Source organism: Danio rerio, chromosome 9 (assembly GCF_049306965.1).
Source record: "Danio rerio strain Tuebingen ecotype United States chromosome 9, GRCz12tu, whole genome shotgun sequence".
NCBI lineage: Eukaryota > Metazoa > Chordata > Actinopteri > Cypriniformes > Danionidae > Danio > Danio rerio.
Window position 1 is genome coordinate 44,676,427 of NC_133184.1, and position 16,043 is coordinate 44,692,469.

Here is a 16,043-nt window from a genome sequence, read left to right on the forward strand (position 1 = left end):
GTAAGTTTATTAAGGGAAAACTAAATACAAAACTACATAGCCCTGCTTGAATTTTTTTTTACTTTTAAACTACAATCAAGTGTTTTCAATAACTTGCAATGAGTCTATAACGGTGTTATGGAGGAATTTTGGACCAGTCATTTTTGCAGAAGTGTTGTAATTCAGCCCTATTGGAGGGTTTTTGAGCATGAACCATATTTTTAGGGTCATGACACAGTATCTCAATGCAAACAAACATCTTTTCACCTTGCACCTTTTGCAAGCAAACACCTTTTTACACATGGCTAGTAGTTTTGTATTTTGTTTTCCCTTAATAATAAAAACCTGCATTTTAAAATTGCATGATGTGTTAACTTGTGTTATCTTTGACTAATATTTACATTTGTTTGATGATCTGAAATATAATAAGCAAAAACAAAAAGGAAATCAGTGAAGGGCAACACTTTATTATATATATATATATATATATATATATATATATATATATATATATATATATATATATATATATATATATATATATATAAAAAGAATATTAACAATTAAACTATTGGTCATTACATGCTAGAACAGTGTTTTTATCTAGCAAAGCAAGCTTTAGCCTTAATTTAGGAATTCTGGTTTCTTCTGTTATTTCACTAAGCACTGGCATTAGGAAAGAAAATTCAAATAAATAAATCAATATTTTTTAAATTCTATATTGTTGATTTAAAAATAAAGAATATCAGTACTGCTATGATACATAAATGCAAAAGAATGAAGAAAAAGGTTACCAAATGGATTCTTGGCCATCACAGAGCTAGTCACAATTGGGTCTCCAACACCATACTTGTTCTCAGCACTGATGCGAAACTCATATTCATGGCCTTCAATCAATTTCTCCACAGAACAGTCAGTTATCTGACCATTAATATTAGCAGTAACTTGTGCCCAGTTTGCTCTGCTTGTTTCACGTTTGTCAACGATGTAATTTGTGATTTCAGAACCACCATCCGCAAGAGGTGGCTCCCACCTAAGTTTCACTCTGTCAGCAAACACATGGCTTATCCTCACTGATGCTGGGGGTCCAGGTTTGTCTGCAAAACAAATCATGAATTTTTCACAAAACAAATACACTTTGTAAAATGTTTTAAATACAAGCCATGATAAGTCTTGTTTTTGGCATATTTACTTACCCAGAACCTTTAATTTTATGTTGGCAGACTTTGATCCACTTGGGTTCTCAGCAGTAATTGTGTACTCTCCAGACTCCTTTCTTGTAACAGAGAAAAGTTCCAGGGAGAGGTGATGCACCTTTTGAGTCATTTTCATACCTTCAGCCAATTTCAGTGGAGCACCATCTTTTTTCCAAACAACCTTTGGCATTGGTTTGCCATAAACCTCAGCCTCCAGGCAGACATTTGCTCCAGCTTTGACAACAATTAAGTTTTTCATTTCAAGACTAATCTCCACTCTGGGTGGAACTGAAAAAAACCCAAAAGAGAAACATTAAATAAGATTTAAAATCCACCTAGTAGGAAATAATTTTATTGACATTGGATCATTAGACTTACCATGCTCTGCAATAATTGGGATAACATCAGATTCCTCTGATGGCACACTAACATTAATTGCTGTCTTTGCAATTATTCTGAACTTGTACTGGGCTCCCTCCTCAAGTCCAGGAACAATGTATTCTTCCTTTGGTACATTTTGGCTGTTTGAGTTGACACGCACCCATTTGTCTTCTTTAAGCTTGAGAAATTCAACATAATAACCAATGAGTTTGCTTCCACCATCATGTTTTGGACGGCTCCAGACAAGGGAGACAGAACTTTTGGTCACATCAATAATTTCCGGTTTTCCAGGTGGATCTGAAAAAACATTATAATAATGTAATTTTTAATGTTTGATTTTATTTTAACTTCCATTATAAGTGACAGCAGTACTTTGTTTCCTCCCAGAACACATACCAACTGGACTTCTTGCAGTGATAAAATCTGTCTGCTTGCTTGGTTTTCCTTGTCCTGCCTTGTTGACAGCAGACACTCTGAATGTGTACTCCAGACCCTCAATGAGACCAGAGCATGTGTATTCAGTTGACCGAACAAGAACTTCATTTGTCCTGACCCACAGGAGGCTATTTCTTTCTTTACGTTCTATGAAGTATCCAGTGAGGGCACTGCCACCATCATTTACAGGTTTCTCCCATGACAACACAACAAACTCCTTGCTGACTTTGTTAACACAACAGTTCAATGGTTCACTGGGTGGATCTGAAATCATAACATTTGTATTAGTATAACATAAGCCTAATTATTTTGCTTGACAGATCAACCATGTTAATTTATAATACTTACCAAATGGATGTCTTGCAATCATTTTCTCTGAGTAAATTGGTTCTGAAATGCCAAAACGGTTTTCAGCACGGACACGGAACCCATACTCCTTGCCACATGTGAGCTTCCCAACTCTGCAGCTGGTCTTGGTGCAAGATACAGCTGTGACCCAATCACCTCTGGTCACATCACACTTCTCAACAATGTAGTTTGTAATGTTGCTGCCACCATCTTCAGCAGGTGTATCCCATGCAAGTGTGCAGGCATCTACATCCACCTCAAGAATTTGTAGAGGACCCTGTGGGGGACCAGGAATGTCTAAAAAGAGATAAAATGTTTTATTTAGCATTACAATATAAAATAATCATGCATGTGATGTATGGTAATATATTTAACAAACTCACCCATAATGATTATTCTGATGATCTGGTTGACCTTAGCTGTGCTGTTTTCAGCAGACAAACTGTAATAACCACTATCCTTCCTTGTGACATCTTTGACCATGAGTAAACTTGTGGTTGGTGTCTTTTGTATGACGACACGATCAGAAGTAACTATGTCATCACTTCCTCTTTTCCATTTTGTTACTGGTGCAGGTTTTCCAGACACAAGAGCATCAACAATAAGTTTTGATCCTGCTCTTGCAGTAACCACATCAGACACGATAATCTTTGGAGCCACTACAAAAAAAAAAAAAGGATTTAGAGTGGAATTCACAGCATGAACTGAAATTTTATGAAAAAAATATATACATACTTAGCTGTTCCTTGACCTCAAATATGCCTTCAGCTTCTCTTGCCAAACTGCATCCTATTGCATTTCTTGCTGCAACCCTGAACCTGTATTTAGTGTTTTCTTTCAGTCCAGCAACAACAATTGTTAAGTCTTTCACAACAGAGTATGATGTCCACTTGTCTTCAGGTTGGCCATCCTGCTGGTATTCAACAATGTAGCCATTAATTTTTGATCCACCATCTCTGAGTGGTTTCAACCACCCAAGGGTTGCGCTGTTTTTAGTAATTTCTAATACATCCATCTTCTTTGGAGGATCAGGCTCACCTTTGAAGAGTAGAAATATATGCATTATTTACTGAAAGTATTATAATCCAATGCAATATATTACAATACTGTGGTGGACTTACTCTTAGGATCTGTAGCCAAGTATGATTTCGGTGAGTCTTGAGGTAACCCAATACCATACTTGTTAACTGCCATGACTCGGAAGTAGTACTCTATTCCTGGAGTCAGATTTGTGATTTTGAAACTTGTCTTCTTCAAATCGTTTGTGCAATTTGTCCATGTTTTCCTGTCAACTTCACGCTTCTCAACAATATAGTTTAGGATTGGACTACCACCATCATTTTCTGGAGGCAACCATGCAAGCTGGCAGGATGTCTTTGTGATATCAGTTGCGTCCAGTCCACCAACAGGTCCAGGAGTATCTGTTGATTAATTTCAGAAACAACTTTGTAGAAGATACACACAATGTCTATCTTAATTGTAAAATGCATTTTAATTTGAAGATTACCTAAGACTTTGACACGGACAAACACAGCCTTCTCTCCAGAGGGATTTGAAAGAGTCAAAGAGTATTTGCCAGAGTCTTCTCGTGAGGATTCGGGAATGACGAGGAAGGTCATTGTATCAATCTGATCCACGTGACCCCTCCTTATGACATTGTCAACACCAATGCGCTTCCAAGTAACTTTAGGTGCTGGCCTTCCTCTTATTGTAGCAAAAAGTCTGATAGGACATCCTGCTCTGACACTAAGACCCTTTCTTAGACTGGCATCAAGATCAATCTCTGGATGTTCTGTTGTAAAAGAAGAAAAAAAGAATATATGTACTGAACTTCAAGGGCAGTCATACATGTGACTCTTGTCAAAACTTACCATGGACCTCCTTTGGAGATACAGCATCCTTGACATTTGCAGGACGGCCCATACCAACTTGGTTTTGAGCAGACACACGGAATTCATATTCCTGTCTCTCATCCAAGTTACTGATTGTGTATTCAGTTAAGACAAGCTGTCCAGAAGTATTGCATTTCTTCCAGCCTTCCTCTGGATCACGTACTTGTTCACCTTCCATTTCCACCTTATCCCTCATTTCAACCAAATATCCAATAACTGGAGCTCCACCATCATACACAGGCTTTGCCCAGCTAAGTGTAATCGATGTCTTTGTGCTGTCAACTACTTTAAGGCTACCAGGAGGGCCAGGAGGCTCTAAAAATGAAACAAAATGTTGTTTTAGTTTAAAACACAATAAAATTATTATCTAATAAAACAAAATACATACATATATATAACCCAACCTACACATACCAATTGGATCTTTTGCAGTGATGGGTCTAGATGCTTTGCTTGGTTCTCCCAATCCAACTTCATTTTCAGCTTTGACACGGAACTGATAATCGTGGTTAGGGATCAGATTAGTAACCTTCATACGTCTCTCAGAAATAGGGCTCTTTGTGACTGGGACCCAGCGAACGGCACGTTTTTCTTTTCTTTCCAGAATGTAACCAGTAATAGACTTTCCACCATCATTTTCAGGTGGAGCCCATACCACTGTCATCTCATCCTTACCAATTTTGGTTACCTCAGGTGCATCAGGTGGACCAGGCCTGTTGTATTGTGTCTTAGCAATAATAGGCCTGCTCTCCATTGGTGGCCCAGTTCCCATCTTGTTTTCTGCTCTGACCCTGAATATGTACTCATTTCCTTCAACAAGGCGTGTTACATTACAGTAGTTTGTGACGAGAGATGCAGAGTAAGTGGACCAAACCATTCTTCTGGTCTCACATTTTTCTATTATATAGCTGTCCACTTCACAACCACCATCATCCTCTGGAGGATCCCATGCAACTCTGCACTTGTCTGTGGAAATGCCAGAAATTTTCATATCTCTGACAGGTCCTGGTATATCTAGCACTGTAACGTTGGCATATGCTGTGAATGAACCAGCTGGGTTTGTAGCAGTAACTACATATTTTCCAGTGTCACTACGCTTGGTTTTAGTCAGAAGGAATTTGGAGTAATCATGTCCGGTGTCAATGCTGATCCTTGGATTATCACCCGTAGCCTTGTCCTTCACCCAAGTAACCGTGGGCTGTGGTTTTCCTCTAAGTCCAGCTTCAAGTCTAACTGATTCACCTGCTTTGACCACAATAGTGCCAACAAATTTCATGTCAAGAACTGGTTTCTGAATTTCTTCTTTGACGACAATATCAGAAGTGCTAACCCATGCACTTTCTCCTCCATCATTGGTTGACTGGACTCTAAATTGATAGATGTGGTTCTCAACACATTTGTCTACCATGAAGAATGTCTCTTTCAGAACTCCTTCATGTAACTTCTCCCATGCTTCAGCGTCTTTTGCTTTTCTCTCCAGATAGTAGCCAAGGTTAGGACTGCCACCATCATAATCTGGTTTTCTCCATTTAAGGAAAACAAAGTTTTTACCAATATCACCGACATGGAAATTCTCTGGCTCGCCTGGCTTCTGAAGTGGGTCAATTGCAAGGATAGGAGTTTTGGTTTCTGTAGCTGGTCCTGGACCGCACTTGTTCTCAGCAGACACACGGAATAAATATTCATGGTTTTCCATGAGCTTGGCTTTTACCATGCGATTTGTGCAGTCAGATGAGATCATTGCCCAGGTTCGTATACTTGGCTCTCGGCATTCCACAATGTAATTTGTTATCTCACTACCTCCATTATCCTCAGGAGCATCCCAGGACACCATGCAAGAATTCTTAGTTACATATGTCATCTTTAGATTCTGGCAGTGACCAGGTCTATCCAGAACATTTACTGTAATAGTTGCTGAGGCCTCTCCAGCTTCATTAACAGCCTTTAGTACATACTTTCCATGGTCTGCTCTGGTTGCTTCCTTGATACGCATTTGCACGACTGGGAAGTTGTTTGTAAGCATGGTGCGCTTGTCCCTTTCCAAAATGCTTTCACCTTTGCTCCAAGTGATTTCTGGATCAGGTCTTGCTTTTACATATCCTACAACATTAATGTTATGACCAACACGAACAGTCACACGTTCATGGCATGTGGCATCCATCTCAATTTCCGGAGGAATGATGATATCCTTAGCAATAACGGACTCTGGGATTTCTCTGGTCTCACCTTCTCCAATCATGTTCACAGCTTTAACACGGAACCTGTACTCAGTGTCTTCAGTCAGTCCTTTCACCCTATAAGCACACTGTTTAATCAGATCATCCTTATTGACTTTCTCCCACTCAGCACCTCCTTTCTGGCATTCAACAATATATCCCAAGACTGGACTGCCTCCATCTTTTGTGGGTTTGATCCAGACTAAGTCAGCATATGTGCAGCTGTAGTCTTTTACCTTAGGGTTAACTGGAGGTCCTGGAACAGTTATTGGTCTGCAAGGTTTGGCAGGATCTGAGACAGGTGAAGGTCCACTAAAGCCAGCAATATTTTCAGCAAATACTCTGAACTCATATTCATTACCTTCAAAAAGACCAAGCACTCTATATCTAAGTTCTTTGCAAGGAGTTTTATTCACTCTAATCCATTTGCCACCTTTATGTCTTCGCTCAATAATGTAACCACTGATTGGACTGCCACCATCAAACAGAGGCATTGTCCATCCAAGTGTAAGCGCATCTTCAGACAAATCAGAAGCTACAGGTTTTCCAGGATGGCCAGGGGCCTCAAACTGGTGCCGAGCTACAGTTGGTGCACTTTCAAGAGCTGCACCAATTCCCATTTTATTTTCAGCACGAATTCTCACAACATATTCAACTCCCTGCTGCAGACGAGAAATCTTCAGCCTTGTAGAAGTGCTGCCAGAACTTACTCCTCCCCAAGTTTCCTTATTTGATTCCCTCTTCTCAACAATATAATTCATGACAGGACTTCCACCATCATCTTTGGGAGGGCGCCAGTCAATAACCATGGAGTCAGGAGTTACCTCAAGAATATTAACAGGGCCTATAGGTGCAGCTGGTACGTCAAGCACAGTGACGTTCAGAGAAACAGTTTTACTTCCTGCAGAGTTAGATACTGTGAGTATATATATTCCAGTGTGATTTCTTGTGCAGTCTGCAATGCTCAAAACAGTGGAGAAGTTGTCAGTGTCAATTTTGGTATTGCCTTCACTCTTGATTTCCTCTCCATCAATGACCCATTTAGCAGTGGGAACAGGAAGGCCTCTCATTAAAGCAGGCAATCTAATTGTGCTTCCAGCTTTCACAATGATTCCCTCAATCAACTTAACATCCACCTCAACAATGGGCGGTACTAAAAAGAATTAAAACAGACAATAAAAAAAAGGTTTAACACATACAAATCATAATCATATTTCCTTTAAATAAACATATTAGATGTTAAAATGTGAATGTCACCTAGTTTTTCCTGACAAAGAACTGGCACAGTGGTGTCTGGTCTACTTAGACCAATTGCATTTTCCGTCTTAACACGGAACCTGTAGGTCTTTCCCTCTTCCAGTCCTGTCACATGGCACTCAGGAATGCTGACAGTCTTAAAAACTATCCAATCCTTTTCACCTTCTTCCTGATACTCAACCAAGAACCCTGTGATGTCACTTCCTCCTGTGCGATCAGGCCAGTTCCACTGAAGCCACACCTCAGTCTTGTCAGCATCTACATGATGAAGGTCTTTTGGTGGACCAGGTGGGACTGAAATTTGTAAGTGAATAATAAATATTATTATTAGTTTTTTTTATTATGATCCTTTTTATAAATTAAACATTATCAAATATATATATATATATATATATATATATATATATATATATATATATATATATATATATATATATATATAATTTTTAATAGACCATACATACACAGTGGATTCATTGCTTTGATAGCTTTTGTTGTCTCGACATATTCACTCCTTCCAAACTGATTTTCAGCTGCCACGCGGAACATGTACGACGTTCCTTCAATCAAATGTTTAGCCATCATGCTACGTTTTTTAGATGATGAGCAGATTGGCACCCATTGAGGAGATGCTGCATCCTTTTTCTCAACAACAAAATTGGTGATGCGTGCACCACCATTGTCTTCTGGATCTTTCCAAGACAGTTGGGCAGAATCACTTCTGACATCAGATACTCTGAGGTGCTGAACTGGTCCAGGCTTGTCTATAAAAATAAACAAAGGTACCACCAACTTAATACTGGCTTAAAAAGAATGGCATATTCATATTTTTTATGTTATTTGTTATTAATGGTTTAAAACACAACAATGTCTCATTGCTCAAAGTCCTTGAGATATTCATACCAAGTACAAGAACAGTGCATGTGGCTATCTTTGACCCAGCTGGATTTTCAACAGTAAGTGTGTAATCTCCACAATCAGTACGGTTGCAATAGCGCATCTCTAGTTTAGTTGTAGTTCCAGATGTCTCAATCTCTGCTCTTGTGGGAACATCCGCCTCATTTTTCTTCCAGGTGACTTTAGGGAAAGGCATCCCTTTGATTCCAGCCATGATATTAATATGGGTTCCAGCCATTGCTTTCAACTCACGAGGCATGCCCAAATCCAGTTGAAGTTCTGGGGGCTCTATGGTCAAATGTACAAAAAATATTGTTACATTTTACACATTCTTGGTTAATTGCAAAAGCATGCATAAATAATTATAACGATAGATATATGAGTACACAAAGTACCAAATCTGTCTTGTGCTCGAACAGGCTCTGGAACATATGCAGGCTCTGATTCACCAGCAGCATTCACTGCCTTCACTCTAAATCTATAAAGTGCACCATCCTCAAGGTTGATAACCTTAAATGTAGTGCTCGGGCAGGAGTCAGGTGTCTGATTAACTTGAAGCCATTCCTCATCACCAGCTTTCTGATACTCTAGCAGATAACCAAAGATTTTGCCTCTGCCACAGTCTTTTGGAGGCTGCCAAGAAAGAGTAACAGACTCTTTTGTCTTATCAATTGCAACTGGAAGTACAGGTGGGCTTGGAATCACTGTGACATGAAAAGAGAAAAAAAGAGGATTAATATTTTAACTTAGCAGAAATTGTTATTCTTCAATGAGAATCCTCATTAAACACATACCTATAGGATCTTTAGCATAGATTGGCTTTGAAGATGGACTGGGGTCCCCAATGCCAATCACATTCTCTGCCATGACACGGAATTCATATTCGCAACCCTTGAGAAGATCAGGAACCCAGTATTCTGTGTTGGGGAAAATGCGATCTTTTCCAGCTCTAGCCCACATGTTGGCCTTGGTTTCCTTCTTTTCTACAATGTAGTTTGTGATTGGTTTGCCACCATCAGCTGGTTGAAGCCATGAAATCAGAGCTGTATCTTTATAGATTTCTTTTACTACAGGTGCCTGTGGAGCATCTGGAACCTCTGTGTGACAGAAATGTGTTAAAAAATTGAGAACATGAGTCACATTTCTTATCTTTAATTAAATGATTCTAGTTCAAATAATTTCTTTACTATTTTATAACATTACAAATAAAAATGTTCTTACTGAAAACATCCTTTGCCTTTGTCTCAGCAGAGAGCAATGGATCACTAATACCATGAATATTCTGAGCACAGATTCTAATAATGTATTCTCTTCCCTCAATCAGTTTTGGAACTTTGCATGATGTCCTTGTGCAAGATTCTGTAACAGGCATCCACAGATCCCTGTTGGTGTCTCTCTTTTCAACAATGTAGTTAGAAATAGCAGCTCCACCATCATCTAGTGGAGGATTCCAAGAAATGACCATATAATTCCTGTAGATTTCATCAAAGATAACAGGGCCTTCTGGAGGTTGTGGACGGTCTAAAAAAGGTGAAAAATAAAATAAATAATGATATGTTATTAAGTTTGAAAAAAATATTAGTTAGAAAACAAAATAAAGTTTTTGACAAAACGCATAGTTTCACTTACCGACAACATTGACAGTACATATTCCCTTGCGTGTCCCAATAGAGTTTTCCAAAACCACCATGTATTTTCCACTGTGATCACGTTTTGCCTTTTCGATAGTCAGGCTCAATCTGTTCTTTGCAGTGGTAAGAGCAATTTCTTCATTTGCCTGAAGCTCTTCATCATTTTTGAACCACTTAATAGTTGGTTCCGGTTTGCCTGTGTATCGGCTTTGAATGATGCAAGTTTCCCCAACACGAACAACAAGCTTGTCACGGAACTCCAAATCAAGGTTTGGTGGTTCTAGTAAAGATTATAGTATACAATATATGATCTCGATCACAGTTAATAAAAATGTGCTTTAATTTTATGAAATCACTTCTGCTTTAAAGTAATTACTTACCAAACTCTTTTTTGCATGTAACTGGTTTTGTGCTGAATGACGGTTTGCCTTGACCAATTTGATTAACAGCACTAACACGGAATTCATAAGAAGAACCCTCTTTAAGACCAGCATGGGTGAATTTACGATCCATGAGTTTGTCCTCTTTGGCAATGCGGCTGAAGTTGTCCTGCCCGATTAGACGAACCTCAAGAACATAGCTTGTAATGTCTGACCCTCCATCATATTTTGGAGATCTCCATGCGACACTGATTGAATCATTTGTGATGGCTGTCACCTCAACATCCTCAGGGCGCTCGGGTACAGCTTGAGTTAAAAAACATAAGATATGATATAAGGTAATGATATTTCGAAATAAAATAAAAAAAAACTGTTCAAAAACAAAACAAAAAAGGCTTACAGAGTGGATCCTTGATGACGACTGGAGCTGCAGTCTCAGTGAATGGACCCATTCCAATTATATTTTCAGCTGCAATTCTGAAGAAGTAACCCTTTCCATCAATGAGACCCTGGACAACAGCATTATGTCTTGTGACAGTATATGTCACTGAAGTCCAGCCTCTGCGGTCAGCTTCTCTCTTCTCAATTATATAGTTGGTGATAGCTGAGCCACCATCATCTTCAGGGGAGTACCATGTCAATTTACAAGAGTCATTGGTAAGATTCTCACCAGAGAAGGGTAGACCAACAGGACCAGGAACATCTGTGAATAAATAAAAGAGGCAATTTTAAATATTTTATTGATATATACACATATTAATCAGCCAACATATTATTGGCCTATCGATAAATAAAACACTCACCCAATACTTCAACAATGACTGCTTTTTTCCTTTCTCCACCTGCATTCTTAGCAGTTAATGTATAAATGCCTTGGTGTTGTCTCAGGCAACTTTTGATAACTAAAGCTGAACTTATAGAAGTTGTCTCAACAGCAGCCTCCTTTGGCAATTCGGCATCATCTCTATTCCAAATAATCTCTGGTGCAGGCTTTCCAGAAACATAAGCTAGGATGCGGATTACCCCACCAGCATGAACAACTATCTTTTCCTTGACAGTTGCATCCAGGTCTACCTCTGGGGGGACTAAAACAGATGATAAATTAAATAAAAACGTGAAAACATTTGCTAAAAATTTAAAAAGAAGCAGATAAAAGGAATTGAAAATGTGAACTGATGCTTACTTGTCCTGTCCTTGACTTCAATCACATCAGCAACTTCACCAGGTTCTCCAACACCGGCAGCATTTACAGCTCTCACTCTAAATCTATAAAGTCCAAGCTCTTTAAGTCCAGGAACAACAAATTTGGTGCCTCTGATTTCCTTGTCTTTAACCTAAAAAAATAAAAATGAAGTTGAAACAAACTACAAAAAAAAATAAACAAACAATTGCAGACACACACTTATGGAAATACCTTCTCCCATTCCTCTTGCCCCTCTTGTTTGTACTCTACAAAATAACCGGTGATCATAGATCCACCATCATTAAGAGGAGGAATCCATTCAAGATCAACAGTTGACTTGGTACAGTCTGTTACTTTTGGCGTTGGAGGACCTGGAGGTGCTGTTAGGAAATGTTAATAAAAATGTTAATTAACAATATAAAATGTTAATAAAAAGACATAGGCAACAAAAAGAGAACAAAGCATTCCTATAGTGATTGAATAAAGCACAACATACCTATGGGGTCTCTACATGCAACAATATCTGAAGGCAAACTAGGTAGGCCACATCCAGCTGCATTAATTGCAATAACACGGAACTGGTAGATCGCTCCCTCCAAGAGTCCTGTCACAATATGTGAAACACCTAGAGTCCTAATTCGGATAGGCTCACGATTCACTCTTGTCCAGCGCTTGCCTGTAGTTTCCTTGCGCTCTAGCCAGTAGCCAGTTACAGGAGAGCCACCATCATATTCAGGCTCATCCCAGTTAACTGTCATTGATTCAGCTGAAACATCTGTTACAGTTGGCTTCTCACATTGGCCAGGCACAGCTGTTAGGGGAAGAGTAAAGTCAGAATAGATTAAAACAATACTTTTTTAAGGAACTCAGGGTGTTTAATAAGCATAATTACAGAATTTGACATTGTTATGGTTTCATTCCACTTTCCAAAGTCTGGAAATCAGAAATCATTTAATTAGGACTGCCCCCTAATTGTCAACTAGTCGATAGTCAACCAGGACAGGCTTGATTGACCAAGTTTTATTTAGTTAAAAAATAACTACATATTGAGTGGCACAGCCAGTGTGCACTGCAAAAAGGCCTTATTCACAAGCATTTACTGTATATGCAAATGTGTGTTGCATCTCATAATATGAAACAATGAGATCAAGAGAGACAGTCAGTAATAATTAATAGTTATTAATTTTTGCAATATTTCAGTGTCCTGATAGCCTATATTTTATTTAACGTATATGATTTATGATTTTTTTTGTTTTGTTTGGCAACTTATTAAAACTATAACTTATTTTTAATTTGATGTTTCATTTGCAGGATCATGCTTAGGCCGAGTTGCAGGTATTATTGTCCATAACGAGTGTTGTTATTTTGTTTTCAGTGTTTCATTTTAAGTTTCGTTCTTCGGGCTGTGTTTGCAGTTTTCAACGTTATTTTCTTTAGTCTTTTCAATTTGCAGTATATTCCTCTAGCCCCTTTATATATTTGACCTACATAAATATGTAAGAGCTAGAGAAAGACTTTAAGATTTTGCCAACGTTGTTTTTAGATGACTTTACCTGTAGACCTAGTAGTCTATCAAAGTTACACTTTGTGATATATTTATTTGTTTTGGTTTCTGTGTTTTGTTGTTAGCAAGTTCATAAGTTCTAACTTGTGTGAATGTTATCCTTTTATTTTATTAACAAATAATAAAAATTTAGTAAAGCTCTATGCTGTTTTCCCCCACACATAATTATATAATTTGTCTATGCCATTTTATGTACTGTCAAGTTCTTAATATTGAATATTAATTATGGTATTTCTGTACAATGTAAAACAATTGACAATTGTAAAACAAAATTACATTCTCAGCCCTCAAACTCAAACCGTTTCCCCATATTTTTTGAGGCAAAATTAAATTAACTTAATAAACAACCCTAATAAAAAAATTACTTGTTGACTAAGAAAATATAACTACGTATTATTCATTCATTTTCCTTTGGCTTAGTACCTGAATGATCAAGTGTCGCCACAGTGCAATTAACTGATATAGTGAAACTAACCCATATGTTTTACGCAACCAATACAATTCCAGTCGCAACCCAGCACCACGCTAGGAAACACCCATACACTCTCTCATTCACACTCACACACACACACACTTTTTAATTACAATTTAGACCATCCAATTTACCTATGTCACATGTCTTTGGACTGTGGGGGAAACTAGAGGAAACCCACACGAACAGGGAGAACATGCAATCTGGCCCAGCCTGAATTCAAACCAGTAACTTTTTTTGCTGTGAGGCAACAGCAATAATAATAATAATATTAATAATAATAATAATAATATATTTTATTTATAACGCGCTTTTCTAAAACCCAAAGCGCAGTACTAACCACTGAGCTGGTCCATAAACAATTATTGTATGATTTTTCAAGCTTAATGGTCTCCTCGCACTGTATACAATGAACCATTTATATCATACATGCATAAACACACGGTCCACAAGGCAAATTTAGAGGTTTTGGTGAATAAAACTTACTGAAGAGATTTCGTGCTTTCTCGGGTTCACTGTACAAAGGTGGTCCAACTCCATATTTATTCTGAGCCATAACACGGAACTCATATTCATGGCCCTCTGTTAGCCTTTGTACTATGTACTGGCATTCCTTTGGATCACTAGAGACATGGACCCATGTTTTTCTGTTTTCCTCACGCTTTTCAACAACATAGTTTGTGATCTTGGAACCACCATCATCTGCTGGTGGATTCCAGGAGAGGCCAATCCTTTCAGCAAAAACTTCCCCAATCTTAATTGGTCCTACAGGTACACCAGGACGTCCTAAGAAAAGAAAAACAGAATATTATTTATTTTGACCTTTGAAATAGATTAATTAAGAAATTAGGGGAAAATGAAACCCATGACAATTAAGAACTTACCCAAAATGCTGAGCTTAATGCTCTTGGTGGCTGTGCCCAAGCTGTTGGTTGCTGTGAGTGTGTACATTGCGCTGTCATCTCTCTTTGACTGCTGGATAAACAGGCTGCATTTTTCATCAGAGACAAGTTTATTGACATGTTTGTCATACTGTACAGGAACTTTGTCATCAGGCTTGTCTTGTGGAGCTTTGTGCCAGACAAGAGATGGGAATGGACAGCCTTGAATCCTGGCAACAATGTTGACATCAAATCCTTCTGCGCCTTCCAAAGCCTCTCTGAGATCAATACTTGGAGCACCTAAAACGTTTCAAAGAAAAAGCAAATAAATAAAACATAACTTTTTTAAAATAGCAAAACAATAACATGACCCATTTACTCACATGTCTGGTCCTTAATGACAATTGGTCCAGCGGTAACAGAAGGTCTGCTTGCACCAGCTTCATTTACAGCTTTAACACGGAACTCATACTCGCCACCCTCTTTAAGGTCTTCAATGATGAAGGTAGTCTCTTCAACATCTCTCTTGTTGCACTGTTTCCAAGTCTCTTTCTGTGGACCACTTGTGTCCCAGCTCAGACGTTCAATAATGTAATGCTTTACTGGTGCACCACCATCATTCTTGGGAGGCACCCATGTAAGGGTAACAGTATTTTTGGTAACAAGGTTAATTTTAACTTTGGTTGGAGGATCGGGAGGATCTTTATTTCAAAAGAAAAAATATATATTGTTAATAACAAATTTAATTATAAAATTAAACAAAAATGCATGTGTAAAAATGTTGAAAACATTGGGTAAACCAACTTACAAATAGGATCCCTAGCCCGAACAGGTTCTGTAGTCTCTGTAAATGGTCCAAATCCAAGGCGATTCTCCGCACGAACACGGAAAAAGTAGTCCTGTCCCTCAAGGAGGTTGGACACGACAAAGGCCATGCTGGCACAAGTAGCATTGGCAACCGTCCAAGCCTTTCCATTAACAGCCTTCTTCTCAATAAAGTAACTCTTGATTCTCTCACCACCATCGTTATCCGGCAACTTCCAAATGAGTCTCATTGTGGTTCTGGTGACATCAGTAACTTTAAGCTCTTTAGGTGCTCCAGGAACATCTGAAATGACATTATCAGTTTAAATCATATATTTTATCATATCATATATCGTGTTTTGTGTAAAGTTTAAATAAATAGACCATGTTATATGCCACAATGACAAACGTGTGTGTATTAATTATTATGTATACCACAATACTCAAAACAATACCGAACCATTCGGTTTGACCTCAGCAGTTCAATAGGCATATGTAATTGCCATTTATTACTCTCTGAACTCTAA

The 16,043-nt window shown here is 38.3% G+C and overlaps 1 protein-coding gene across 30 annotated transcripts in view; it reads right to left on the minus strand.

The window, feature by feature from the left end:
* Positions 1 to 16,043, minus strand: part of ttn.2 (titin, tandem duplicate 2) — a 179,212-nt gene that overhangs the window by 47,956 nt on the left and 115,213 nt on the right. For all 30 annotated transcript variants that reach the window (XM_073913090.1, XM_073913081.1, XM_073913089.1 and 27 more), the window contains 28 exons: positions 15,521 to 15,820; positions 15,096 to 15,413; positions 14,716 to 15,012; positions 14,318 to 14,617; positions 12,292 to 12,606; positions 12,027 to 12,175; positions 11,796 to 11,946; positions 11,416 to 11,697; positions 11,013 to 11,315; positions 10,613 to 10,918; positions 10,231 to 10,512; positions 9,823 to 10,122; positions 9,396 to 9,698; positions 8,997 to 9,305; positions 8,608 to 8,889; positions 8,169 to 8,468; positions 7,705 to 7,998; positions 4,646 to 7,600; positions 4,211 to 4,546; positions 3,847 to 4,131; positions 3,461 to 3,760; positions 3,075 to 3,377; positions 2,723 to 2,998; positions 2,340 to 2,636; positions 1,953 to 2,255; positions 1,554 to 1,853; positions 1,176 to 1,463; positions 774 to 1,076 (listed from right to left, as the gene is read on the minus strand). In XM_073913090.1, the coding sequence (XP_073769191.1) occupies positions 774 to 1,076; positions 1,176 to 1,463; positions 1,554 to 1,853; positions 1,953 to 2,255; positions 2,340 to 2,636; positions 2,723 to 2,998; positions 3,075 to 3,377; positions 3,461 to 3,760; positions 3,847 to 4,131; positions 4,211 to 4,546; positions 4,646 to 7,600; positions 7,705 to 7,998; positions 8,169 to 8,468; positions 8,608 to 8,889; positions 8,997 to 9,305; positions 9,396 to 9,698; positions 9,823 to 10,122; positions 10,231 to 10,512; positions 10,613 to 10,918; positions 11,013 to 11,315; positions 11,416 to 11,697; positions 11,796 to 11,946; positions 12,027 to 12,175; positions 12,292 to 12,606; positions 14,318 to 14,617; positions 14,716 to 15,012; positions 15,096 to 15,413; positions 15,521 to 15,820 (10,737 nt within the window). The remainder of the gene's footprint in view (positions 1 to 773; positions 1,077 to 1,175; positions 1,464 to 1,553; positions 1,854 to 1,952; positions 2,256 to 2,339; positions 2,637 to 2,722; positions 2,999 to 3,074; positions 3,378 to 3,460; positions 3,761 to 3,846; positions 4,132 to 4,210; positions 4,547 to 4,645; positions 7,601 to 7,704; positions 7,999 to 8,168; positions 8,469 to 8,607; positions 8,890 to 8,996; positions 9,306 to 9,395; positions 9,699 to 9,822; positions 10,123 to 10,230; positions 10,513 to 10,612; positions 10,919 to 11,012; positions 11,316 to 11,415; positions 11,698 to 11,795; positions 11,947 to 12,026; positions 12,176 to 12,291; positions 12,607 to 14,317; positions 14,618 to 14,715; positions 15,013 to 15,095; positions 15,414 to 15,520; positions 15,821 to 16,043) is intronic.